Source organism: Anguilla rostrata, chromosome 7 (genome assembly GCF_018555375.3).
Source record: "Anguilla rostrata isolate EN2019 chromosome 7, ASM1855537v3, whole genome shotgun sequence".
NCBI classification, from domain to species: domain Eukaryota; kingdom Metazoa; phylum Chordata; class Actinopteri; order Anguilliformes; family Anguillidae; genus Anguilla; species Anguilla rostrata.
Window position 1 is genome coordinate 3,934,438 of NC_057939.1, and position 27,155 is coordinate 3,961,592.

The 27,155-nt window shown below is 47.3% G+C and overlaps 1 protein-coding gene across 4 annotated transcripts; it reads right to left on the reverse strand.

Annotated features, from left to right (window-relative positions):
• Positions 1-875: 875 nt before the first annotated feature.
• On the reverse strand, positions 876-27,147 carry nap1l1 (nucleosome assembly protein 1-like 1). 4 transcript variants are annotated; one of them, XM_064342408.1, is made up of 16 exons: positions 27,019-27,147; positions 17,986-18,024; positions 15,005-15,093; positions 13,754-13,856; positions 11,024-11,165; positions 8,801-8,893; positions 8,286-8,414; positions 7,511-7,582; positions 7,250-7,389; positions 6,924-7,069; positions 6,729-6,748; positions 6,386-6,508; positions 5,963-5,995; positions 5,788-5,838; positions 4,563-4,597; positions 876-3,014 (listed from the first exon to the last, which is right to left on the reverse strand). In XM_064342408.1, exons 2-15 carry the CDS (start codon positions 18,000-18,002, stop codon positions 4,592-4,594), a joined length of 1,164 nt encoding a protein of 387 aa, XP_064198478.1. In that variant the 5' UTR covers positions 18,003-18,024; positions 27,019-27,147; the 3' UTR covers positions 876-3,014; positions 4,563-4,591. The 4 variants fall into 4 exon arrangements, with proteins under 4 accessions (XP_064198478.1, XP_064198477.1, XP_064198475.1 ...); XM_064342407.1 differs by lacking the exon at positions 4,563-4,597 and having other exon boundaries at positions 8,813-8,893; XM_064342405.1 differs by lacking the exon at positions 4,563-4,597.
• Between the last annotated feature and the right edge of the window lie 8 nt (positions 27,148-27,155).

Genomic DNA, 27,155 nt, shown 5'->3' on the forward strand with positions numbered 1-27,155 from the left:
TACCGGCGCGTCTTCATATTGCTGAAGTTCATGGTTCCACTGGCCTCAGGTAAACGCCTAGAATGTAGAACTTAAACTGTAAATTTGATTGTAGATTTGGACACTTTGGGGCCCTAAGATAAAACGAAATTCTGCAGATCTAACTTTGATGCCTCTGCGCCCAAACCTCACTGTGCCTCTTCCGCCACGCAGATTTACTACTGTTCCAGGGGTGTAACCGGCTGTACTACTACTGGCCTAATAGTGGAAAGTGCAATCTACTCATTTACTGGTTAGTAACCCCCTCCTGACTTGTGAAGGCCCCATCTTGTTTCTCCTGAGTAGCCATCCTCATGGTGAATGGTGCGTAGGTTGTGTGCCACCTCATTTTTACACATGAAATGGGGACCTATGGCCAGCCTCAAGACAGCCCACCAAGACTGAATCAATTTTTTTTTTTTAGGTATCATGTTAATGCTTATTTATTTTCATTGGGATATATTCAACATTGTCAGGGAAGTGAATAACCCATTTAACAACTTTGGAAAAATAATTATATAAAAAAAGATCCTCAAATTGTATTGAAATATTTTCCCCATTTTTTAAGCATACAACATAGTTCCTTACCTCTAATTAGTAAAACATTTTTAAAAAATGTTTATGAAGGGTGTGAATAATTTGAGGGCAGTGGGAACTATACTTGCAAGATTAATGCTTATTATAAAGCAGTTATTACTGAAAGGTGGCATGTTTTTTTCTGTTGTACCTGTTCCTCATACAATAGCATGACTTAATTGGTAAATGGTTAAAAATAAAAAATCAGTTCAACGCATTTAAAAAAAGATTCATAATTTAGGCACGATATTAACTTCAACAGAGGAACCCACAGACGGGTACACGTTTATCCATTTTATTCATGAATATACATACACGTACAATTATTGAGTACATTAGTATTTTGTAGCATAGCATTTTGCTTTGACAACAGCTGCTGGAAAGATCAAGGCAGAATCACTTTAATGTCTTTTTTTTTTTTTTTAATACACTCCCGTGGTCAGACGGTACCGATCTCCCATCGGCCCGTCTGAACCCTTAAATGCTCCCATGGAGAGGGCTGGCTAGTGACCACGGCGCGCGCCAAACGGCAGTTCAGGACCTGAATTATAAAAGGAGTGAGAGAGCGGGCAGTCTGTAGCAGTTCGTCCTGAACACTAAACCCTAAACCCCCCAGCGCAAGAGTACCGTTACCAGGGAACACTGCAAAACATAGAGCCGTCGGGTAAGTATCCACCGCCCGCCTCCTACAGACCCGGTCACCCCGCGTTTCGTAGCATCGCATGAACGACAACTTGGGACGCAGCTGCGTTCCAGGCTGCGCGTTACCAACACTGCTGACAAAAAGTATGCACGAGACCACAACTGGCGTCGAACGCACTTCAGACTGCCCCCGTAAGCCAGCTCGACTAAGGGTTTGGCTAGTTTTTTTTTTTTTTTTGGTTAACCACTCGAAACCTACTCCTTTTCGTAGAAAACAAAGTGCAGACTGAAAAAAGTTCGTTATTTTAGGTTGGTTTAATTAGTGGCGTCATGTGACCCACTCATCTGTCAACACTGGAGGCCGATTCCCAGCCAAGAAATACTGCGCAGGTGCAGAATTTCCCACGGACAATGTGCATCGAGTCGATTAACTTAACCAGCAACGGTCTTTCCGATAAATTCATAACCAAGATAATCTACCAACAACACAATCTTTATATAGAGGAAAGGACCGAAAATATTGTATAGCGTCCAACTGAACGCACAATGCAAAGGAGGCAACAAACGAAGATGCACATTTTATAATGTCCGTGTAAAACGTCCGCACATTTCAGTCAGATACTTGGACATGCATTTATTAATTTTTAATTTTCTGTTCAGGGAAAAAAAATACCAGCAGCTCATCTCTCAGTCACCACCTTCTCTCTGACGACGGTCTATGAAATTCTCTGGCAACCCTTCTGCCTGAGAACCGAAGTAAAATGTTTAGCAGGCTCTCCTAGTTTGCAACCACTTTCAAATAATGATTTGGAATGTTAAGGGGTCAACTAGATCACATAAGCGGAGTGCGAGCTAAACATTTTTTATTTTTTTCTCCACGAATTAAACCCGCCCTAATCCAAGAACGCAAGGAATTAAATTAAACTCATTTAGCAGCTTCGACATGATTCAGTCCAAACTGAGCCAGGTCCAATTCTGAACGTCACACCTGTAAAACTGGAATGTTTGTTTACGGACGCGGGGGCACAGCTCACTTTCGAAAGCACAGCTACAACACCCACGTACGCAGGTACATAGTCCTAGCAGTGATTAAAGAGGTCCAGCGTGGCCGCTGTCGGATTTAAACCTCAAGGCATCAGACCACGTGGCTGATGTACGCATTATATTCCTCAAAAGAGGCAACCGCACAGTTCCGGTGAGAAGATGCTATAGTTCTATGAAAGGGGTGAAGAGGATATACTCCATAAACTACCGGCATCAATGATCAGCTGTGTTTATTATTTATTTCTTTTGCGCTTGTTTTAATTTATTGTCGCCCCCAAACTGTAATCTTTCCACAGCTGTTGTCTAAGAGCAATACAACAAAAGACTTCACAAGACCCCAAACTACTCAGCAGTGTGGAAACAAGTTCATGCTTTTTTTTTCTTTTTTTTTGGGGGAGAGGGAGTTACTGCATTCTAACTATTTGTACAGAGAGGTGAGGGTGTGGGGGGGGTCAGAGGGGAGGGGGAAGTCTAGTAAAATGCTATGCAGAATGAGCCGAGACATGGAACCGGCTCCCTGATGAGTTCGGAGTAACAAAAATCTGTTGAAACTTCTTTATTTTTAATTCCTACCAAGAAAAATACAAAACATTATAAGGCGGTAAGTAACTATGTTTTTTTTTTTGTTGTTTTTTTGTTTTTGTTTCAGAAGCCGTTACAGTGCGGTTGATCCTCAAGGCCACAGGGTCCAGGCTTCACTGCTGCTTACACTCAGCTGGGGGGTTCGCGTCCTTCTGCGGGGGGGGTGGGGGGTGGGGGGGGGGGGCGTGGGGACGGAAGGAGAGAGAAGTCTGTTATTGCTGTGTGTGTGTGTGTGTGAGAGAGAGAGAGAGACTGCAACGCGCACGCATTGTCTGCCCAACAATATCTCCTTTAGTCTCGGTCTTGAGAATTAATTTAGATGTTTGTTTCAGCGCAGGTCTAAAAATACATCATGGGAGCTTTATTTTTAAAATGATCAATTAAGCCTTCAGAAAATTTAAATGAAGTTTGTTTTCACTTTATTTTTTTAGGGAGGTGGGCTGGGGGTGGGGTGGCGTGGGGGTGTAAATAATCAGTAAAATACTTTAAATCCTCCCCCTGGGCACGGTGCGTTTGAATAAACCAAAAAAAACGTCCTCAGGTGGATTTATACAATAACACCAAGCCAACACACTCCCAGAGTCGTGCATCCACACAGAACCGCCCATAGACTCCATTAAGGACCCGAACTGCACTGCACCTCAGCCAGAAAGGCTCCAGCTACATTTCTACATTGGAGCTACATTGGGCGGCAGTGCAGCATAGTGGGTAAGGAACTGGGCTTGTGACCGAAAGGTCGCAGGTTCGATTCCTGGGCAGGACACTGCCGTTGTACCCTTGAGCAAGGTACTTAACCTGCATTGCTTCAGTACATATCCAGCTGTATAAACGGATACAATGTAAAATGCTATGTAAAAGTTGTGTAAGTCGCTCTGGATAAGAGCGTCTGCTAAATGCCTGTAATGTATTTCAGCCTGAAATTGATTCATACCTTTCTTGGACACCATGAGGCCCACAGACATTTTTGGGCATCAATGTAAAAGCATCCCACACTCAACTACTCTCTAATGTGAGCGCACACACACACACCACACACACACACACAAAAATAAATAAACCATCGGGGGCTGTGTCATTATGACATGAAGTGGCACTTGCACGGGAGATTACACACGATTATTCTGGAAGGTTCCGGAACACAGAGGAAAATCGTCCCACAGACACAGCGCATAAAAACCAGAAACCACGGGACGAGTCCAAAAGGTCGGGGCTGGCGATAAATGCACAAAGTAAATTTAAAAAAAGGGATGAAAATATTGAATAAAACCGCCTTCCAGGATACCCGGGAAAGATGCAGAGCGACATCCCGCTCGAACAACAAAAAAACGGAAAAGAAAAAACAGAACACATCAACAAAGATTGATGTCAAGACTTGATTTTGTCCAGCTTTGCATCCTTAAAAATCCCAAAAGCCTGAGGTATGCCAATTACTGCCAAATAAGTCTTTTGTCAGATGTAGAAATCCAAATATGGAACAGACACTTAAGAGAGGACCGACTAAAGCTTCAACATACAGAAGAAATACAAACGTAGCTGCAAAGCGTACTGTGGATCAAACAAACCCGCTGTGTTAGCACAGCGTGGGGGGGGGGGGGTGAGTAAGGAATGGGAGATGAATGAAATGAAGGGGGTCGGGGGGGTGGAGAGGAGGACAAGCGCAGGGATGCATGAAGCCGAAAATTCACACAGGCTGTACCTACCAGGATAGGGTTATTTCTACAGACACCACTTAAACCTAAGTGAGGAAAAATTTAGAGAGCAGCTGACAAAAATGTGCCAAGTGATCGAGATGAGAAACATTAACAGATCTGATTCAGAAAGCAGCGTTCAGCAAAGAGACGCCACTCGCAGGCAGGCGGACATTTAGTACACAGAAGGCAGGAAAATTAATCGTGCATTCAGAAAACATAATAAAACTACAGCTAAGGATTTGCATGTATATTAAAAAAAAAAAAAAAAAAAAACAGCCTTATACGCTGCAGGAAATGAAGAAAAAAAAACAATCTAATGGAATTGAGTTATGGGGAAAAAAATATATATATATAAAAAAAAGAAAACTTTTGGTTCAAGTCTATTTAAACTGATTCTACGCCCTCCAGAAATGTGGGTACCCCAAAGGCATCTAAAGCGTAGGCACGACCCACGCACCGCCTTAAATTTGACAAACGAAGAGGCGATGCAGATTAAGCATGCTTCCACAGCTATGAAAGAAAAAAACTAAACAAAAAAAAAAAAGTATTCCCTCAAAGCTAATTCAACAAAGCGGAGAAAACTGGCTGTAGCTCCCTGCTCCAGAAGCACTTTCTCCTGAATAATACATCAACTATAATTCAGGAAAGTTGCCAAGTCAACTTTGCCTCATTTCATAGCACTCTGGCATTAAGGCTAAAAAAAAAAAATAAAAAACTGTCCTTATTACTGCAACCCAACCAGAGTTATGAGTAAGTGAGACACACTGGCTCAGCACAATGAGGCTGTGCATGTGTGAGCATTTATAAAACATGCACACAAAATGGTATTCGTTATCCATATTGGAACAACTATATGGCCCCAATTTACACAGATACCTTTAAAAAAAAAAAAAAACATTTAAACCTTCATAAATCACATCCAATCTATTTAAGAAAGACATTATAGAAACTAAAACTTAAAATTCAGTTCCAAATAAACCTGTGTTCTGTAACCTAAGTTCTCTAATGCAAGCAGGTCTGCTCCACGTCTTTCAACAAAAAATAAATAAAATTAAGTTACCCCAATACCCCAACATCCCCCTGCCCCCATCAAGAAACGAAAGCAATGGTGTTAATGAAATGCATTCGACAGTATGTATTCTGTATGTTGAACTTGTATATATACATTTTTTTAATTTTTATTATTTTCTCTTGCAGTCTGAGACTCGAGTGCAGACAGTGAGGGGTTTCCCACCTTGGGGTCGTATTCAGGGTCGTTCTCCTCGTCAGCTTCCTCCTCCCCCTCCTACAAACGGGGGGGGGAAAAAACAAAACAAAAGAACAATGACTACAGGGTCTGCACCTCAAACACATGGGCTTTTCGTCCCAAAGGTTCAGAGTTCCCCAAGGTCGTCAAACAAGGTCGTTACCTCATCGTCGGCCTCCTCTCCCTCCTCGTCGTACTGCGGAGAAGGAGACAAAAAGGCGGCGATTAGTTCGCTCAAAACAACGGCGCCCACCCCGCTGGACCGCACCATTTCAGCAGCATCCGCGTTCTCAGGCGTCACCAGCAGAGGGCAGCGCAGCGCTAAACCCCGCTGGACCGCACCACTTCAGCAGCATCCGCGTTCTCAGGCGTCACCAGCAGAGGGCAGCGCAGCGCTAAACTACAGCGGACAAACAGTTTCCCTTCAGGGGCACTAGAGACGCCAGATCAATGAAGGGGGAACATGTAGTGGGTGGGTTTTGGGAGCTCAGGAGAGTGACCCACGGGGGGGGGGTCACAGTACGGACACCACTAGCTCTGCTCGCGGTGGCGCAGGGAGATGGCGGGGGGGCGGGGGGGCACTCACATCATCGTCGTCGTCCTCGATGGCCTCGCCCGTGAAGTACAGCACCGCCCGCGGGACGATGCGCTCGCGCAGGAAGTGGCCGATCTCGAAGTCGGCCGCCAGGATGGCCTCGGAGTCCTCGTCCTGAAACAGCCCACATGATCAGACTCCGCCCCCCGTCCAGCATCGCCGCCACGCCCCTTTCCGTTTGAGCACACTTACTTGCACGCCACTTGGCTACATTTAGCATACTATTCATTTCGTTTAACATGTAAACACGGCAGCGCAATTTCCACCAAACCTCCGCAATAAACACACACCAATTACATTATACAAAGAAATAATACATCTGAATTTTACTCACCAACTCTCCACTTTCAGGGACTGCAAATGAGGGAGAAAAAAAAAAAATTTGTATCAGCACAGGGGGTGCGGCAGTGGGCGTATACCTCACAAAAAGGCAAACACCATCCAAACAAATTTGCACAATACCAAACCCCCCCCCCCCCCCCCCAAAAACACCTGTGTCACAGACTCCCCTCAAACGACCGGCGCTCACCTTCGGGGGGGCTGAAGAAATTGAAGAAGGAGTCGTTGGGGACGGTTTTGGTGACGGTCCGGACCGTGCCACGCCCCTTGTGCTTCTGCTTCTTCTTGATGGTCTTCAGTGTGACGTTCTTCCCCTTCGTCCAGTCGATCTGGCACCTGCGGGGGGGAGGGGGGGAGAGGAGCAGCTGTGGGACGAGCTGAGATGGGGGGGCGGGGCCAAGTTGGCTAACAAGGCTGAGTTTAAACCAAGGCCCCTTGCGGCTCTGCCTGAACGCCAGTTCTGCCCGTTTTGGGCGCTCCCACTCCCGTGCCCATGCCCGTGCCCAGGGTCCTCACCCCGTGCAGCCCATGATCTCCGGCCCGTCGAAGGAGAAGGGGTCCGACTCGTCCGGCTCCGACCTCATCTTGTAGGTTTTCGTCAGCACTTGGTTTGTGAAGAAGTCGTTGGGCTCGAAGTAAAACTCTAACGTGAAGCTCTGCGAAATGGGGGAGGAGGGAAGGGGGGACAGCACTAAATACAGCATTTTTAAGAGACACTGGCAAAAAATTTGAAAAAGTAAATTATTATTTTTTTTAATTCTAAAACTTTCAGTTTACCATCGGCTGGCCTGGGTCGGAGAACTTGACTTTGATGTCTTGTAAGTGCTTCAGAATCGGTTCGTCGTGTTCCTGGAAGAAACGCGTCAACATTTGGTTACCGAGCAGCAGTGATGTGCAGGTGTCACTGAGCCCTGAAACACACGTGACTCAGTACTGCCGAAACAGGAGTTCATACACGAGTATTACTAAAAGAAATTTAAAGAATGACATGTTTTAAAAATGCTGTGTGAGTTGAGTAAGCATTTATAAAAGTGCTCTATAAGACCCACAGGGTCTCGCATCAGTGTTTGGTACAACTGCACAATTGTAGCTTTTTTTGTACAATACAAATAGCTGTTTGTTGGGTAAATATCACACTTATCGATCAGAAAGGGGATTTTGGGAGACAGCATGTTTGCACTCCTGAGTGTGATGTTCTGAACTACTGTACACTACACTGACATACAGAAACACACTTATTTGTTAACAGTAATATCATTTCTCAGAACAGTCCCACATTCGTATTAAATTTATATATAAATAAATGTAATAAACTGACACGGTACTTCACGCCTATAAAGTACACAGCCTGTGAACACAAGCCTACATCCACTTCCTGTTCTAATGGTCTTAATACACCAGCAGGTGGCAGTATTCGCAAAGTTTTCCCCCAACAGAGCCCTGTATTTCCCTCCCTCAGAAAGCCGTGCTGTGTGACCTATATTCCAGAACATTCTCCTCGCTACCTGCCCCCCCCCCCCACGCCCCCCCCCCGCCGGCCCAGCCCCCGCACCTGCAGCATGTCGCTGAGCAAGTCCACGTTCTTGAAGACGGTCAGCCAGAACTCGGGGATTCCCTTCGGGTCTTCCTTCTCTTCGTCCTTCTTCTCCTCCTCCACTTTAGCCTTTTCCTTCATTTCCTCCTAAAAGAAGAATAAAAAATAAAAAAGGGAACAGAATCTGAATTTGGGGCTTGGGAGGCTATCGGCTCACAGACCCCACGTCCTGTTGTTGATGCTCAAACTTGCATTTGCTAGCAGGGACTACGTTTGGGGAACTGGTACGCCTGCGATAAGAACAGAAATCTGTGGTTCTGCAGAGCTTCACAGGCTCAACCAGGCGGTGATCCTGTGCTTCACCAGATCATAAAATAATCCCATCGTTACGGGCATTATGGGAAATCCCAAAGCGTGCATTCTTAGCGGTAAACCCCCCGCCCCCCACCCCACCCCACCCCACCCCACCCCACCCCACCCCACCCCACCCCACCCGTAACACAGAGCCATGCAGGTAGGGAGGCCTCCTGTACCTGCGTACTTACGGTCAGCTCTTCCTCCTCGTCCGCCTTCCACTCGCACTCCTCATCCGTGGGCTCGTACGCCGCCTTGACGATGTCGCTTCGCTGGGGGGGGGGGAGATGGCGCACACACAGAGTTAACGTCGAGCAAGAGAGCATTCTTTACGCAAATACACGTTCCGTTAACCATTTATTAAGCTGCATGCTAACAGAAGGCTGGTGACCAGCATTCAGGAGTGAGGGAATCTAACAGGCAGCCTTAGGGTCTCAAACACTGACCTTTACTGCAGCCCCAGCCCTCCTTCCCATAATACACCTGGGCATTTCAGTGTATAAAAGCAGCTTGGTGATCTGCACTGATAGACACCATAATAATTTAAGCTTGTTGCTTAAATTCCCATTCCAACTATTTATTTTACAGTTTTGTCCAGTGTGTCATGTTTTGACAAGGCACTATATAATCATAAAATGTATACTAAAAAAAAAAGTATACAGGCAGGCACAGGCAAAGAGCCAGAGTCCCAACTGATTACTCTAAAGGCCAAACAGAGGAACACAAAAGAACAAACAGTCAATCTACCACCAACGGGTGAAAAACCAATTCAGTGACAGTTGCCCTTCTTTATAGTGTGCTCAAATAAGGACAAAGTGTACCCCACTAAAAAAATCTTTTAAAAAACCCACACAGAATCCATTTATGTGGCTTTCAGGAGAGGAGATTTACAGTTTGTCTTATCAAGCTATAGTTGGAGAGTCTCCTTTCCAGCACCCACACAATGTCCTGGGCATACAACAGCAGTCCAAAGTCATTTTGGAAAAGGGAAGAAAGCGTGCTGGATAAAGAAATACACGGCACACTGTGCCAAGCCACAGACTGGGCCCCCCAAGATGGCCGTTTAGCAAGCCCCCCCAAATGGCTACTTTAGATATTTCTGTGCACCTGCTGGATTCACGGAGCAGACTCAGATCTAGGTTAGGAGGCATTTCTGCACAATCCTGACGGAGCACCGACTCAGCCTAACTGCACCTTTACACACAAGCTAGGCATTCAGGCCATGAAAAGATGAGGATCCATAAATCCCATAACTGCCTCCCAACACCTCCACCCCCCCCCCCCCCTTTGGGACAGGGGTCCACATGTCTGACACGAAACGTGAAACTACTCCAGCGCACCTCACACCCAGCGGCCTTCCCCGGATTGTCTCCCTCCACTGCAATCCCCCGCTCCAGTACATTAAGTTTTAGGTGCAATTCTGAGATGTTTTTTTTTTCCACAACTGGAGACTGCGCTGCGTGGGGCGGTGTGAGGGTGGGGGCGTTTACGGCCAAAGCTCCGCTGCCGGAGACTCCTGCGCTACACCGAACTGTATGAGATGACCTCGTACCAATCGCTGTATTCCTAATAATACGGCTGTATGACGTGAACGCTGCAAGCATTTTTATTTATTTTTTTTAAAGGGAAGTTTTTCATTTCTCCTCCAACCAGGAATTTCCGATCAGGAATGTGACTGCAGGCCCTTCCAACCGCAGTTGATGTGGTTAAAAGGTGGCACACGGATACACAAGCCTCCATAAGGAACAGCAGCACAGATGCTGCCGTCCACACCGCAAAGAGCCAGCTCAGCTGTAGGGCAGTAGCGCTGGAGGACTACACTGGCACAGCAGGCCCCCCCCCCCCCCCATCAGCTTAACGCTCCCCCCCCCTCCCAGGGTGATGCTCCGGCCAACTCAAGTCCAATTCCGACTTTCCCCACAGAACTCCCAGAGAGACGGCATCGCCATACTCAGGCTTTGATAAGAGTCCCGTAGCCGCATCGCTGCACTGGAAACCAATTGCCTTGTGGGAGATGGTGTTTTTGAAGTTATTCCCAGATCCTCAGCGCATGGAGGACGGGGAAAAATAAACTATTTATCGAACACACTCAACTTCAACTTTGGTCATTTTCAGTTCGACAAATCCACTGAAAGGAGGGGGGGTGGGGAAGATAAATAAATAAACAAACACACATTCATACATAAACAAATAAATACCACCACCAACACCCCCCCCCCCCACTCGAGCAACACACAGATACAGGCTCTGGCAGCAAAACATCACCAGCTTACATCCCACTGTAACCTGCCAACTGAGGCAGATGCTGAAAATAATAAAAATGCTAAAAATAATAAAAATTTTATTAATAAAATAAAAATCTACCAGCAGGGGGCGCAGACAGCGTTTCGGGGCGGCCTCACCTTGTCGAAGAGGGGCTGGTACAGGGCTGCGTACTTCCTCTCCAGCTCGTGGACTTCTTCGTAAAACTTGGCCTCGATCTGGGCGCACTTCACCTGCAGGTTCTTCAGGGCATTCACTCGCCTCTTCACTACCTTGGGCAAACTGGGGGGGGGGGGAGAGGGAGTCACTTGCCTGTTTTTTTTTTGTTTTTTTCCATCTGTCTCTGAATAGGCAATTTCCCCAGCAAAAGTGATCAGAGACTGTGGCAACGACCCAATTTATTTGCAAAAACACCTAGGGTGGGGAACAAGGGCTCCAACGACTATGAACCCAGCAGGACCAAAGCGCACAGTTCCCAGCAGAACAGGTGTGCAGCAGATGCACTCCCACGCTACACTACGAGGAGAACGCAGGTGTGTTCAGCAATACTACTGTACAGTGCCGGCATCTCCACAGACTGGCAGACCAGTTCAACCAAAGCACATGCACAACAGAACCTGGCACCACAAGGGCCTATATTCAGTTAATGCCGACTGAAATCAGCTATTTGTGCATTTAAAGCACTTTTTCTAGGTAGTACAGAGCAGACATCTGTAAATGCGTTGAGAGGATGCAACAGTAATAAGGTGTTGGGTTTACAGAATCTTAAAAACAAATGAAAAGGTCAAGAACGGTTTCCTTTAATAAGAACAGGAACAAGGCAGATCACATCTTCTCACCTATTCTGTTGCAATCTTCAAAGGGAAAGCTCTCTCTGATGTTTGCAGAGATGCGGTCAGATTCTAGCCGATAACGTGTCACTCAGTCATTGTCCAGTATTTATATCTGGCATGATTTGGCATCGTTCCAGCGCCACTGGAGCACGCTAGCTTAGCGGCACAAAGTTTAAGCCTACACCAGCCTGGCCAGCCCACAGTCAGCCAGTCCACCGGTTTGGCCACCCGCTGACTCCAACACCTTAACCAGCTCTGTCCAGCTGGAGACCAGCTTTGACAAGGTGGAAGTGACAGAAACCAGCCGGCCTTAGCTGGCATTTTCAGCAGGGCGCTAGCACACGAGCGCACGCTAGCAGCCTACCGGGAGACGGGCTGATTTCTCAGACCTACGGCTGCTCCGAGAAGCGAGTCTTCTTGGAACGTGCAACATAAGCACTAGAGTTCCCTCAGCCAAAAACCCAAGAGCGTTAGTGGAGCAGGACCCTAAACTTTCTTGGAACGCAGAAGGGTACGCAGGTCTACCCTCGGCCCAGAGCTCTCTCTCTCTCTGCTCAACACGCGTCCTGCCTGCGTGCAAATTTAAACGTCCTCGGTGGGGGTTTGTTCCTATTGGCGCCAGGACGGGTAGCGCATAGTTGTGCTAAATATAGACGGGCTATTCTACGCCGCGCGCCCGTGCCCACATTAATCACCACGCTGCCGCTCCTCGGCGCGGGCACGTCACCGCGCACACACAGGGAGCCAGCTCCACAGACAGCGTCGCGGCCCGAGAGTCATCAGAGCAGGGGAGGCAGAATCAGCCAAGGGCCCCGCGCTGAAGCAGAACACAACGTGGGAGAACGAGCGCTGCTCGATACGAAACACTGGGGAATAAATATCATCTCTGGAAAGGAGATCGGAGCATGGATGCCATTCTGAAATCTGACTGAATAAAAAAAAAATAAAAAAATAATATGAATATGAAAAATGAATTTCAACTACTTATTGCTTGTTTTCTATTAACTTAAATCAAGATTTATAGCTACAAAATAAGTAGCTCATGTAAACAGTGGGCATTCCCCGACTTCACATTCAAAATCAGGAGAATAACAGTTCCAAACTGCCAAAAAGCTTGTATTCCAGACATCCTGCTGTATACTGAAACACCAATCGGCCGCCATCTTGGCTCTGGCCATCAGCTGTGCCGTCAGCTTCATGTGTAGGGCTGGGGTACACGGCGCGCGCCATCTTGGCTCTGGCCATCAGCTGTGCCCTCAGTTTCCTGCCTGAACCTGGGGGCCTCTCAGTCTTCGCCGGCCTTAGAAACAACGCTCAGCCCCCCCTGCTCATTATTCCGCATGGTTACCTGCTCGACGCCGCCTGCATGTAAATCAGCCCGTCGCTAACCCAGACAGGCCTGCCTGCATCCCAACGGCGGACACGTTAGCCGGAGGCAATCCGAAATATGCGCCAAAGGCCAGAGGAATATCACAGAGGGGAGTCAAATATAAAACCGTCCCTGCCCTTTTTTATCATTCATAAAAAAGAAAGAAAAGGTGCATCCCCCTTTTTCAGTGAGGCTATGATATCATGAAACAATGCGAACCCGCTAACTCACTTCATTTATAAACGGTACACCCCTAACCTTCCCTAACGATCGAGTGTGGGGACTGGCCGTTCAGTCAATGCTGCGTCTCCAAAACCCTCCTCACCTCATTAAAACAGCCTGAGGGTGTGAAATCAGCACCAGTCACCAGCGGGAAACTTTTTACATGTAGCTTGTTTGTTTGTTTGCCACTAACCACTTGGGCAGGTAACCACCCATCGTTCGGAGGTGCGAAATTGGCGGGTGAATTTTGGCATTTTGCACCAGCCACTGATGAAAACGTCAGCTTCCCGCCCTGCAGCCTGCATGTCTGAACTCCCGATTCGGAAGACCGGTGTTGCTGGGTAACAGGGGTGCGAGCTCAGGGTTGGGGCAATGACATGAGGACAGCACCCCCCCCCCTCTCAGACCACACCGCGGGGCGAGCGGACAGCAGCGCTGGGACCTACCTCTCCATGTAGCCGGACGGGGACCCCACCAGCCCGTCCAGCCTCTCCTGAAGGGCCGCCAGGATCTGTGGGTTCTGCATCATCTGGGCCGTCAGCTGACGAGCTGAGGGCAGAGAGACACGAGTCAGGCATCGCCAAACGAGCGCCGATGCGGATTCAACCCTGCAGCCCCCCGAAGCCAGGCCAAACGAATCGATCGCCCAAACTTCCCACGCTTCTGAAACGAGGTTTTTTGACAGAAACTAGTCTCGTCCAAATGTCAAGGAACTCCATCTAACCTCAGAAATGACAGATTTATCAAAACGCACCAGAGGTTTACTGGGGAAGTAAACTCACCTGGTGCTACGAGAGCGCACTCCTTAAGCCCAGAGCCAAGCCAGCAGTAGCAGGAATGCTAACTGTCCCAGACCTGCGTGTACCAATCTAAAAATCACACTGGCACAGAACAGAAGGAGCATCGCTGGAACACCGATCACCTCAGCGTTCTTCTACCCAAAGCCATTCAAGTCTAGCAACCAAAATGGCTGCCAAATAACCAATGGGACCCCTCAACTTAATGAATAACAGGATATTAAACCACAAGCGGGTTTGGAGGACAGAAAATTAAGCGCACAGATCTGCTTGACCAGGGACCGATCAATCAGCAAGGCGCATTAACGAATGATTAAATGCAAAGGGAGAAGGCCTGGTCTGATTAAGCTCTGCATATTAAATAAAACCCAATCAGGCTTCTCCCACTGGACAATAACATTTAATAAACTCCCACTCTGCGTTAGCAGCGCCAGGGGAAGCGGCGTGCCGTTTGCAGAAATAAATAATTCCAGCAGGAAAAGCCAGGAATCGCTTTTGCATTTTCATCCCCGGGCGATTCTCACAGTCGCGCTCATAGCCACACCCACTGCGGAGAGAGCGAGAGAGCGAGAGAGAGCGAGAGAGCGCTCAGCTTCACGAACCAACCAAGAGGTAGAGACACCGTTCCACACCCAGCAAGGACACACACATCATCTCTCCCCAGAATAAACCAGCGAATCCACTGTGACCGTTTTGGTGGTCGATGGGAAGTCGAGAAGGGCAACCCCGAAAAGACCGTTTCACAAAGCTAGGTTACCGAGTTAGCAGGATAACTGCACCCAGAGTTACCCAGAACCCTCCCACATCTGGAGCATGGACTGAAGTAAAAAGAGCCGTTTCGGGTTTAACTCAATAATCCTGCTTTGTTAAACCCCCCCCCCCTCCCCCAGGTGCTCCTACCTTTGCTGTTGACGTCCTCCCCAGCTTCCTCATCCTCCACTTCCTCCACGTCCTCCATATCTGCCATGTCCAGCTCTGCCTGGTCTTTGCTGCAGAGAGGAAGAGGCACAACGTTTCCAACACGGACTCTTCCCACAATCCCACAGCTCATTCATTAGCCTTGCGATAAGCCTCCATCGATTGGCCAGCGCTGTTGCAGGCACAGAGGTGGCTTTGCCACTGAGCCACAGCAGAATCAGCACAAATTCACCATTCAGATTCTTATTTATTTATTTTTAATGTGGACTGCTTGTGCTGCTTTGAGTCATCCGCCATTTGCATTTGCATGTCGAGCAGACATTGTAGGAAAAGGTTGATACAGGGCACTAACTGCACAACACCATCACAGACCAGCAATGCATGGATGGATTTATGCAGACACACAGGCAACCATCACACCATCAGTCTCACGTCAGCATTCTTCAGAACCAACCGCAAATAACGTCACTAGGACCGGCAAACACCCCAGTCCAGACGATGGGGAACGCTGGTTTGAACAACGCGCCAAATGGGGGCCGGCCAATCTGCCTTTGATTGACAGCTGCTAAATGATGGGGGACCAATCATGTGGATGCTCCCAAAATGAATAAATTTGGGGGGGGGGGGGAACGAAGGTGGTCCAAAGTTTCGACGCTTCATCGATTTGCGCTATATAAAGCCCCTAAACTCGACCTTGGGAACTTGAGCTAGATAGGCTTTCATGGTCAGAAATTTGACGGTTATTTTACCTCTCAAAATCAAGTGAAATGAAATGCTCTCGAACGGGAAATCTGCCCTCCAGATGCCCACCTTATTAGCCACCACTCCAAAAAAATAAAAATACATTTTTATATGCAAATATTTTATAACCTGCAAGACACTAAGCATACGCCCCGCTTCTCACTCAGGCAAGCTCATGAATTTTGATGGAATTTAAATATGAAAATATGATATTCTCAGATGCAGATCTGTATGAAATGGCTCTCCGCTCAAGATTAAGTGATGCTTTCTAAAAGGCAAGCGAAGCCGACCCTTCAGTAGCCCAGCAGCCCAGCAGTCTCCAAACGTGCAGGGAAGGAGCCGGGGGCAGGGGGCTCCTCGATTAGCCATCTCCGCTCAGAGCTAGGAGATCCGAGAGCTGTTCAATCTGCCTGCATCCGTCAATCTTAATCAGCATCAACCGTAAGCCCCCCCGTCCCCCTCCCCCCCCCCAGGGGAGGCGCAGAGCGCTCAGTCCTGAGGTCTCGGACGCCGCGGCCCTCAGACCGCAGGAGGAAACCCCATCCTGGCGCTCGGCGACCCGCCGCGCCGTATATCCTCCCTGACAGCCGACGGGCCGCACGGCGGGGCGAGCGGGCTGGCGAGGGGGCGGGCGGGGTCGTTTCGGTCCACGGCGGGCGTGTGGAGTGAGCCGCCGACCCCTCTCAGCTCGGACCGGGGTGGGGGGGGTATAAATCAGACTCAGGGCGGTGTTGCGTGGCAGCGCGGACGGTCGTGCCCCTGGGGGGGGGGGGGGGGGGTGAGTGTTGAGAGCAGCTGTGAAAACAGGAACTCCCAGAAACCCGAGCTGTGGCATCCGAACCAGCCAGGACTGCACAAACACTCGTCTGAAGGACACACTGGAAACGAGGGGGGGGGGAGACGGGGGGGGCACGTCTTCCTCACTTGCGCACAGAGCAGACCCACGGAGAGCTTGAATCAAGACAGACAGCACTCCAGTCACACGTGGAGAGGGAGAACATGATCCACCACAGGTTCTCTCACACAAGCACTTCCATGACACCTAACCAGAGATGACATAACTGACACATCACTGTCGAGAGATCTTCACACACATGCCAAGGGCTTTATCAATCATCTGGATGGAACGTAGGCAAACAATGCATGTGCAACCAGCATATGGTTTCTCTATTCAAATTTTGCACCCTTTAAAAGAGGAAAGCAGGAAAGCAAAGAGAATAATATTATGCTTAAATGACACTGCAATATAATATATGCACGATGTATGATGTGTACCTGATTCTGAGCAGAACGTTCTGACGTAAAACAAACACTGGAGGGCAAGCGTCAGCAGCAGAACTGCTACAACGTTCCGGATCCCGCAGAAATATTAAATCAACATGCACGTGCGTCACTACCAAACAAACAATATCCATTTTACAGCACATCCAATAGTTCGACATGCCAGGAAAGTTTTAATCACCCTGGATGAGCTAGTGAAGTACAGTGATAAGTGTGCCAGAGGACCTGCCCAGACAAACCAAAGTTTATTACAGGGTTTTCCCACATTACATTTAAAAGTCTAGCGTACACAGAATTTAACTGGGCCACACAACTGAGCTCTTATCTCACCAAGAACTCCAGGCGGGGGGAGTGTGAAGATCACTCCCGGGCATCCTCAGCAGGCGAATGAGCTTAGGGCTGAGTACACACACACACACACACGTTGTGTATACTCAGGTCCTCAGAGCGCGGGCTAGCACGGTGCGGTAGCACGGCTAACGTCGTTAGCATCGTCACACAGCCCAGGGGATAGATCAACATCGCATCAACGTTAACGAGCAGGGCCCTGGAGGGGAGCGCTCCTTCAGAGGCCCGGGGACGCCATCCGAAACCGCTCGGGGGAAACGACGGGACGGGAACGTCCGAAGCCTTCCCCCCAGCCGACGCGTTTTTCCCAAGTTCCGCCGTTTCCGAACGTGCCGAAGCTTATCCGGGCCGGGCTGCCGGAGGGGAAAACGGACCTCCCGCGTGCCGACGCCGGACCGTGTCACTGAACGCCGTTACGCGCGACTGAGCTGCAGTCCGCCTGGAGAAAAACCCGCCATTAGGGCGCTGAGCGCACTGGCGAAACGGACAATGCCGCAGGAAGCACGCCATTGGCTGACGTTGACAGAGCAGAGAGTTGGTGCTGGTGGGGGGGGGGGGGGTGGGTTGTGAGGGGAGAGAGAGAACAAACTTACTTGTCGATGTCTGCCATCTTGGTTCAGTCCAGGGAATACCTAGAGAGAAAAGAAAAATAAATAAAACAGGAAGGACAACATGAACCAAACAGGAAGACGACTCAATAACGGCGGACTCCTCGATGTCAGCCGCGTGCCAGCTCTCCAGGAGGAGGAGGTCGCGCTGAAATTGCAGTATTAAATCTCCAACACCGCTGGGGGTCTGTTCACACTGACACGCCCGGCTGGGTATGAGAACACCGTCTGAAGACCACGGCGACTCTGTCGCAGTTACTTCTCTTAAGTATTATAACACAAGCACCCGACCGTCTCTGGATGATCCTTCAGCAGCCGCAGATAAGATGGGAGAAAAAAAAATGGAACAAAATAAATCTTTCAATCGTTTCCATATGCTTGTTAACAGCAGGAAAAAAGGTCCCCCAAAAGAAAATCCATAATTCCCATCCAACCCGCTCGTCACAATGGTTGCTCATACTCAGAACACGTTTAGGCGAAATCCAACAAAAAGCATATAAACAGAATTAAAGCCGTTCCACTTCCTCACGGGAACAGAGTCCAGAGCGGGGCAGCGGGTGGTATCGGGGCCGTATCTGGGCAACCAGACAGCAGAGCAGCGGGCCTTTGTCCACTGATCTGGGGCGGCCAAACAAAGCGCCCGGCCCACGGCTGGAACAGAACCACGGGCTCGCCAAGGTGGGACGGCGTGATGGCGATTACCCCCAGTTACACTCTCACCGCTGCAGGGGGTGGGCTGGGGGGGGGGCGAGCGTAGTGTAATGGCTAAGGAGCTGGTTTTGTAACCTAAACGTTGTAGGTTCAATTCCCAAGTAGGACGCTGCCACTGTGCCCTTGAGCAAGGTGCTTGCTTCAGTATATATCCAGCTGTACAAATGGATGCTGCGTAAAAGTTGTGCAAGACGCTCTGGATGAGAGCGACTGCTAAATGCCTGTGATGTGATGTAATGCACTGTAATCTAATGTAATGTTATGTAATGTAAAGTCACGTAACAGCAGACCCATGGGGTGGACAGCAAAAACACAGCCCGGACACAGACAAAGGGGCCAGATTTAGATCACCCCCACCCTCAGTCAAACGGGGGTTCACATCGATGGAGGTTTAAAGATGCTAAAATGGTACCACATCAATGATCAGTGGCACTCCTAATGGTGAAAGGCAGGATAGAATTTCCAGGGAGGTCAATGGGATCCTAATAAGAGGCACAGCTGGATTATTGCATTAATCAGGATTTAAAAGAATTAGCAAAAATAAAAACAATTTTAAAAAACCCATTCAACCCCATACATCAGGTTTTACAGTTATCTTTAGGATAATCAAAGGATTCTTGGGTTTTAATCGTTTTGTCAGATCCTTCCAGCAGTTATCTCCGTCTGAATGTGGCAAGTGCTTTTTCAAAGTGGGGGGGGGGGGGGGGCTTCAAGTTTGACATCTTAAGGAAGGTATCACTATCTCTAGAGAACAGTTCTCCTTTTAACCCAAGAAAGTTGAGCTAAGAGTCTGAGGCAAAGACAGAAGAGCTAAAAACAGAAACGTCTGCTTGCGGTCGGTATTTTTGGCCATTCTGATGGCTTCCAAAGTATTGAGATTCTCTTCAGGTACCTTGGCTAATTTGCACTTAAATGAGCCGGATGTGCATTGTCATCGATTGCAGCATCAGTCACTTTTATTCCGTTCTTCTCACTGAATTTAGATCAACACACGCCGGGGGGCGGGGGGGGGGGGGGGGCTTCGGACTGAATCATTTCTGATTAAAGCCCCATAAACAGTTAATTCCATCAAGAGGTAAATCTTCAAATAAACGCAAGTCTCTCTCCTAGATAAAGTTAGCCATCTAATCTAGCTATTTTCAAAGGGTAACTTAATACCAAATGTGCATACGATTAAGGATTTGAGGCCTTGGACTGTTTTGCAAACTGTTGTGTTACCAGGGCGTTGCTGTACAACAGCATGTGTGCCCAGTCAACCTACCCTGTACAAATAAAGGTTAAAAAATAAACAACATTTATTCATCTTCCTCCACACTCATATTCACTTAATTATTCACCCATACTTATTTAAATAAGCAGGGCTTCAGGTTGCATTATTTATTAGGTGCTGAAAGCAGCTCAGAAACTAACAAGCAAGGCATCAATGCCGTTTCTCCATTGCAGCCAACCTGAGAAAAACACACATTTTTAAAGCAAGCTTTCCCGGCATTTTAAACAGCCGAAAGGGAGTCTGGTTAAAGCCCCCTGCACAATAAGCTCGCCAGTATCGTCCTCACTGCACATAACCGCTTCGTAATTAACGGAACGGAATTAGGACGCGAAACCTCAAGTATTATGCAAATATGAGACTGCGCAGGCCGAGGTTAAATCAAACACCCTTCTGCCGCCTTCAGTAGAAAAACGTACTCGCCGTTCTTCCGCGAGAGACCGAATTAAGCTGGATGAAACGCTCCCGGGAGGAGACATTTCGGGTTGAAGAGCACTGCGGCCCCCAGAACCTTCCGTTCCGGGAGCCCGTCGGAAGAACACCCCGGAACATTTCACAGCTCCCCGGGAGCGTTCCCTCTCCACAAATTATTCATGGTAAAGAACAAAGGCTTTAAAAATAAAAAATAAATAAAATGCCGAAACAAGGCTCTTTATGAACAAACAACGGAGGGAACGACCTTTATCGTCCTTCCTAATTCTGCCGGTTATCAGCGTTTCGCCCCCCCCCCCCCCGATGACTAAGGGCTTCCGCTCCTAACGAACACCACGGAGCAACGAACACGTGGGAAAAGCGGGCCTACAGGTCTCACATCGCAATAGCCAAAGGTCGAAGAACGGCCGACTCACACTGCGCTAGCATCGATCGTTTTACTGCGCCGCCCTGACGCTCGCCAAGCCGAAACTGAAACTTCGGGGTTATTTTCCTCCGAGCAGCGGGAGAGAGAAAGTTTGAATGGTACCCACAGGACCACTCCTCCAGTTCTCTCAACTATTAATAAGCAGTAAAAATAAAAATAAACAAGGGTTCAGATGGAATCCTTTTCCTGCCCAATCAGCACTTCCAATACACCAACTAGTCAAAAAAGACAAATACGGGCACATGCTGCATTCGGTGACGAAATATTGCCAATATAACAGGCATGGGTCCTGGTAACCGAGACACAGTCCGCACCCAACCAAAAAGCGCTTTCCGGGGGCCACAGGCCCATGTCCTAAGGTCCTTTCCGATGCTGGACACTCTCCGAAGTTGTGCATTGAATTCAGACTCGGGTAACATCTGGCAGTACCTAGGTCAACTTTCAGGCATCACCCTGGGAACAGGAAGACACGCGTCCATCACTGAAAGATGACCAGCGACCCCGCCTACGTGACGGCCTCGCGCGCAAACACTGTCCGTCGCACACAAACAGCTGTTCCGCGTCCTTGAACCCGCGACCCACTGGGCGCAGCACTGAGGGGGCAGGGTCGTCCGGACCAGACATTCAGCAACGAGACCACGATTCCCACCCTACTGCATACACGGTAATTAATGGACTGATTTAATAGCGCTTTTATCCACAGGGCTTTACAAATGATGCCTCTCATTCGCCAGAGCAGTTAGGGGTTAGGTGTCTTGCTCAAGGACACTTCAACATGCCCAGGGCGGGGTTTGAACCGGCAACCCTCCGACTGCCAGACAATCGGTCTTACCTCCTGAGCTATGTCGCCCCACAGACACAGCAGCCGCACTTTCAAAAGCAACAAACTCGTGATGTAACACCACATCATTAATCGTGAATCACAATAACTGAGCATTCTCTTACGAAGCTGTATTTCACAACCGTCGTCCCAGACGCTCTGAACGATTAGCCCTCATATGCTACATGTTGTAATGGTCTCTGTGGGATCAGCCAGCTCTGTTAAATCTCAAACAATTTCAGCTGTCAGGTGCCAGTCCACTGCAAACAGACCAAAAGCCACATTTGGCTGCGGCTAGCTCTCTACGAGCTTGCTACTGGCATGTGGGCCGGGGGGTATCCGTTTGTTTAGCACTGTTATTAAATAAACACATCTGTCATCATGTTCAGAAATGCAATAAACCGGTGTTTTATTGTGCACAGTGGATAACAGTTCGACTTTCCCTTTACCGCTCACTTAATTGACAACGGCTTGACAACTAGTTGACAAACGTTTAAAAATGCAACCGCGCTTGAATTCCAAAAAAAAAAGAATGTAGATTATGCATGCCAATTACAGAGAAACTGAAAGGTACAGATCAAGCAATGCGCTGTGAGAATACACAAGGTAAAAAACAAGCTTAAAGCAAATTTGGACGTCTGTTTGCCATGCCATGCCATAAAAAATGCCATCAGCAAAGGTAAAGGTGAGCAAATGTCAATTCATCTTAAACAGGGATTTCCAGTTTCCAGAACTTTCCAAAGAATGAAGAGTAAATCTTCAGAATATCTGGTCAAATCTGCACACCACACATTACCTGTGTATTTCTGAATGTGATTTTTGGATGAATCTCTATGGGGTATTTTCCAAGGTGTACGACTACATTTCATTTGATAGACGAATAACCCCACAGGTCTTACAGTGGCTACAGATAACCAAGACAACGGAATATTCAGTTTATTGTCACTGGAATAAGCAGTTTACATGATTCATGCCATGGGTTAATATCAATAATTTCTAGGTTAAACACCCACGATATGAGGACAGCCGCAACACGTACACATGACATTGTCACACTGTAGTTCTGGGTACACATTCCTCAGCAGCTTGCTGGGAGATTCTTCCCAAGGTAGGAAGTTCTCAGGTCTTATATGAAGTAGGCCAGTGGTCTTCAACCCTGGTCCTGGAGAGCTACAGGGTCTGCTGGTTTTTGTTTTCACCTTAAAATCAGCACTCAATTGAGACCCAAGACACCAGGTGAGTTGAGTTAACTAATCAACTGCTCTAATTGATTCATGAAGTGCAGAGTCACTATGAAAACCAGCAGACCCTGTAGCTCTCCAGGATCAGGGTTGGAGACCACTGAAGTAGGCCAACGACCCACCTTGGTTGCAAGCCTATGGCCTACTAACGCATGACCAATCCCCATCCTAACACCTAGTGGAGAGCAGTCATACAAAGATACCAGCAGTCTACACAGCAATGGCCATTCATAAGAAGTATCCAGCAAATTCATTTTAAAACCCGACACAGGCTTATTGGAATACCTTGCCTAAAGGTTATTATAAATTAGCCAGCTAGTACAGAGGCTGTGCCATCTAATTTTAATGAGCAAGCTGGGTTCATTTTGATTGAACAATAGCGTTCTTAAAATCCGAATGCAACCAGCTTTCTCTAGTTAACCAGCCCATCTTAGAATAGAAAACTTTCCCCAATGACAGGGGGAAGGGCAAGTAGCCAACTTAATTAACAAGGTAATTACACAAGGTGGCTACAGACTGCTCAAGGCCTCGCAGATAAGGGGCAGAATAGATAGCGAGGCAGAAAACGGTAATGAGTCTAAGGAACAAAAAATAAATTTCAAAAACCAAGTTGAAAGCCGCCTTGCCACTGATTTTAGTGCAAGTTGATGCCAGTTAATCATTTGCAAGCCAGCTAAACTTTAAATCCATGCAAAATCCTATTGGTCTGGTTGAAAATGGCCAAATTGGATGGCGGTAACCAGTACTGAATTGATCCATTCTAGGGTCATCAAGCCACTTTTCAATTTTAGCTCATTAAAGTTTTTTTTTTTTTTTTTTTTAAAACTTGATTGATCCAAAAGGTGTTGGATGGGGTTGAGGTCAGGGTTCTGTACAGGCCAGTCAAGTTCTTCCACGTTCTTGACACAACCATTTGGACAGGAAAGGGCCTTCCTCAAACTGTTGGGGAAGCACAGAATCATCTAGAATGCAAATGCATGCAGTAGGCAAAGTGCACGGAACAATGCAGTCTATTGCTTCAGATGTACGGGTCCAAACGCACTAGTGCTGTCAACTGGACCAAAAACATTTTACTTGAATATTGGATTCCAAACATTACACAGATTTGAATATATTCTATTACAAAAAAGTATCTATTGCAAAATTTAAAGTGAAACAATAAAACTGCATCACTAATGCGTGAGGTCACTTCCTGTTACGCACGATGTGACCACAAAGAGGAGCAAGAATGCAGAAAAAATGGCTAAACAAGGTATTTTATCTTTATTTTTACTCAGTTTTGGCAAAACAGATTAGACCACTCATTGTTTGAGCACTGTAATAAGTAATTTGGGTAAATTTAAACAATCGGGCTACTGAACTAATGTTCCTGTCACTACTTCCAAGCCATCAGGCATGATTTTACCTGGCGGGTGAGCATGCTCTTCTGTGATTGGCCAACTATGCACAATTGAACAAAAACGGGTCATTCAAAAGAAAAAGGCAGGCGGTAATATTCTGAAGAAACAGGGCACAATTTTGATTTGGTGCACATGATTACATATTCACTACATTAATATTTAACAACTTGAATGCTTATTTACTTTCCCTATTCAAAATATACTTGAATATTGATATCTAAAATTAGCGGCCCTAAAATACACAAATGAGTGCTTGATGTCAGCTTGAAAAACATCTATGCCAGTTCATTCAGTTCAGTTGATACAAGCCAGCCCAAAAGAAGACATCGCAAACCTACCAGCCTTGAATCCGACCCTGCCCTTCGTCCTGATCCTCATCCACTGAAAGGTTAACTACACTGTACAAAGTCCCCTCTGCAACATGACAACCAGTCATCAAGTCCTGACATCAAGGGCACTTTATCATCCCACGCCAAGCTCCACAGTAGCAATGAATGCACCGACTTCTTGAAAAAGGCGACAGACCGACTAAATCAGCAATAAAATTCAGCAATATGGTGGGCGGCTCCTGATCTTTATTTAAATGTCAATCAAGCATTAGCTGCTGGCAAGTTCCCAGTGTGGAGGTGAGCCTGCAGCGGTGAAAACGTGCAACCCTTTGTACACACAGCTCAGACTTTTGTTTCAGGGAAACCAAAGCACACACAACAAAACAGAAGGCATCAGCATTACTGTGGTCAAAAATACACTCCAAAAACAATCCACAACAGCCTGGCTCTCACTGGACTCTCTGGGCCATCCGATGGTCCGTCAACAATAATCAAACGAACGTCAGTCCCTGACACTTCACCGTGATCTTCCTTTCAATGCTCATCGCCCCATATCCCAGAGACCGATGTAAACAGGTGCAAATGGAGCAGGACTGGATTCCAACTGCCACACGCAAGTTCCAAACAAGAGAATCACAAGGCCGTGGTCATCCCAGTATTACATCATTCCACAGTAGGGGCCGCCTGACAATTGTTCCGGCAAATTCTCAACCCTCTCAATCGGATCATACATATGACCATTTAAACAAAATGTAGATACATCAAGACTGGGATGAGACTCCTGAACTTAATATTCTATTGAATAAAATATGTAGATAATTAAATCTTCAGGAATTTAAAGTGGCAGAAACACCTCGAATGTGGAACTGCTGACAGCATGAGCACATTAAGTACTTCTCATTAATACCTTGAAATTACTGAAGGGATGAGCTTAGGTCTACGTTACCTATAAAACGGACAAAACAGCCATTTTAAAGCACATGATCAAGAGTTATTTTAATTTAAAATAAAATGTATTTTCATCTCGATAGTAGTTGGAATTCACTGGTGGGTATTGCCTCCAAAGGGGAAAAAATTACGGGCCTGGGAGGACTTTAAAAAGCAAGGCTTTTTCGAGCACAAGCAGCACCTACTTTAGTCACGACATGCGGTATGTTACATGTCAACAGCTCGGTGGCGGTGACAATGCCCTATTCATCGTTGAAGTCAAAATGTAGCGCAATTGCATTGGGAAGATGTATAAACATGCCGTTATTAAAAAAAGGTCTCGAAATTAAATCGGCGAAGTGCTGCCTTCCTGACAGTACCTAGCTAGCTACGTTAGGCCTAGCGGTTGAGCTCGCTGCCCTCTTTAGCAAAGCCAGTTAGCCAGCTAGCAATAGCTTTTCAGCAACAGCTACCCAGCTAGTCATCCACCGGGTAACCACGTGTCGGTCCAGTAAAGAAAACGTGTTGCTATCTAGCGTTAGGCAGTTGCCCGCTGCGTGAAATGATACGCAAAAGTATACGATTGCTAACGTTGCTTAGTGGTTTGTGCAATTCGCATCTGAAATAATTAAACGAGAAGGTTTCGACGTTTCAAAAAAATAATAAATTCAACGTAGCTTGCAAAAATAAAAATAAAAACTCAAAGAACTGGCTAGCTACCAACTACACAAGCAGCTAGCCAGCGAGCTAAGTGGTCACAAAATTAAACTTACCAGCTAGCTAGACGCGCCGACTCGTTCAAAAAAGCTTGATGGCTAGCTAGCTACATGCGTGTATCACGAGAAAACTATCACACGTTTGCAAATGACAAACTAGCGTATACAAATCATCGACCAGTACCCGCATCACGGTAAACCACCGCGATTACATTTGCTCGCTTTTTACTGTGGAATTCCATAAATGCTAGCAATCGACTTGCCCTGACAAGCAGCCATGGTTTCCATTCGCTACAACGTGATCAGATCTCAAAAACTCCCTCGCTCACTCGTACTCCCCTCCCGTTACTCAAGAAATAAGGTCAAGTCCAGATTTACCGGGTTGAAATCGCCACAACTGCGTTTGAAATTCAAAATGCAGTCGTTATTACCCCGGTCGCCTCCCGAGACAGGTCTGTGACTTATATGAAAAGCGAAATGCAAAATACAATGTTTTTTAAGCAAGTACTGTGCATAACACATGCATCATGGTGGCGCGTCAGTCAATGGCTGCTGTCTTCTGACTTAGCTAGCTATCGTTAGCTACCAATCTTGCGAGCAACACATTTTAGTCGTTTAGGACACTGAACGGATCTTTCAAGACAGACCCTCGGGCCCAAGCCCCAAAATTCACAACTACATCAACCGAGGTATTGTATTAATTTGTCTGGGCTGAGTTCTTCCGATTTCCAAAATGTTTTTCGCTTACCTTTTCCTGGCGGCTTTGCTGAATGGCAGTGCGCAGTGAAGCGGTCTCAAAGAAAAAAGCTCCGCGCTGATGGCGGTAAAAAGGAAAGAGATCCCGCCGCTTGCGCTCATATACATCCAGCGTCATCACGTAACCCA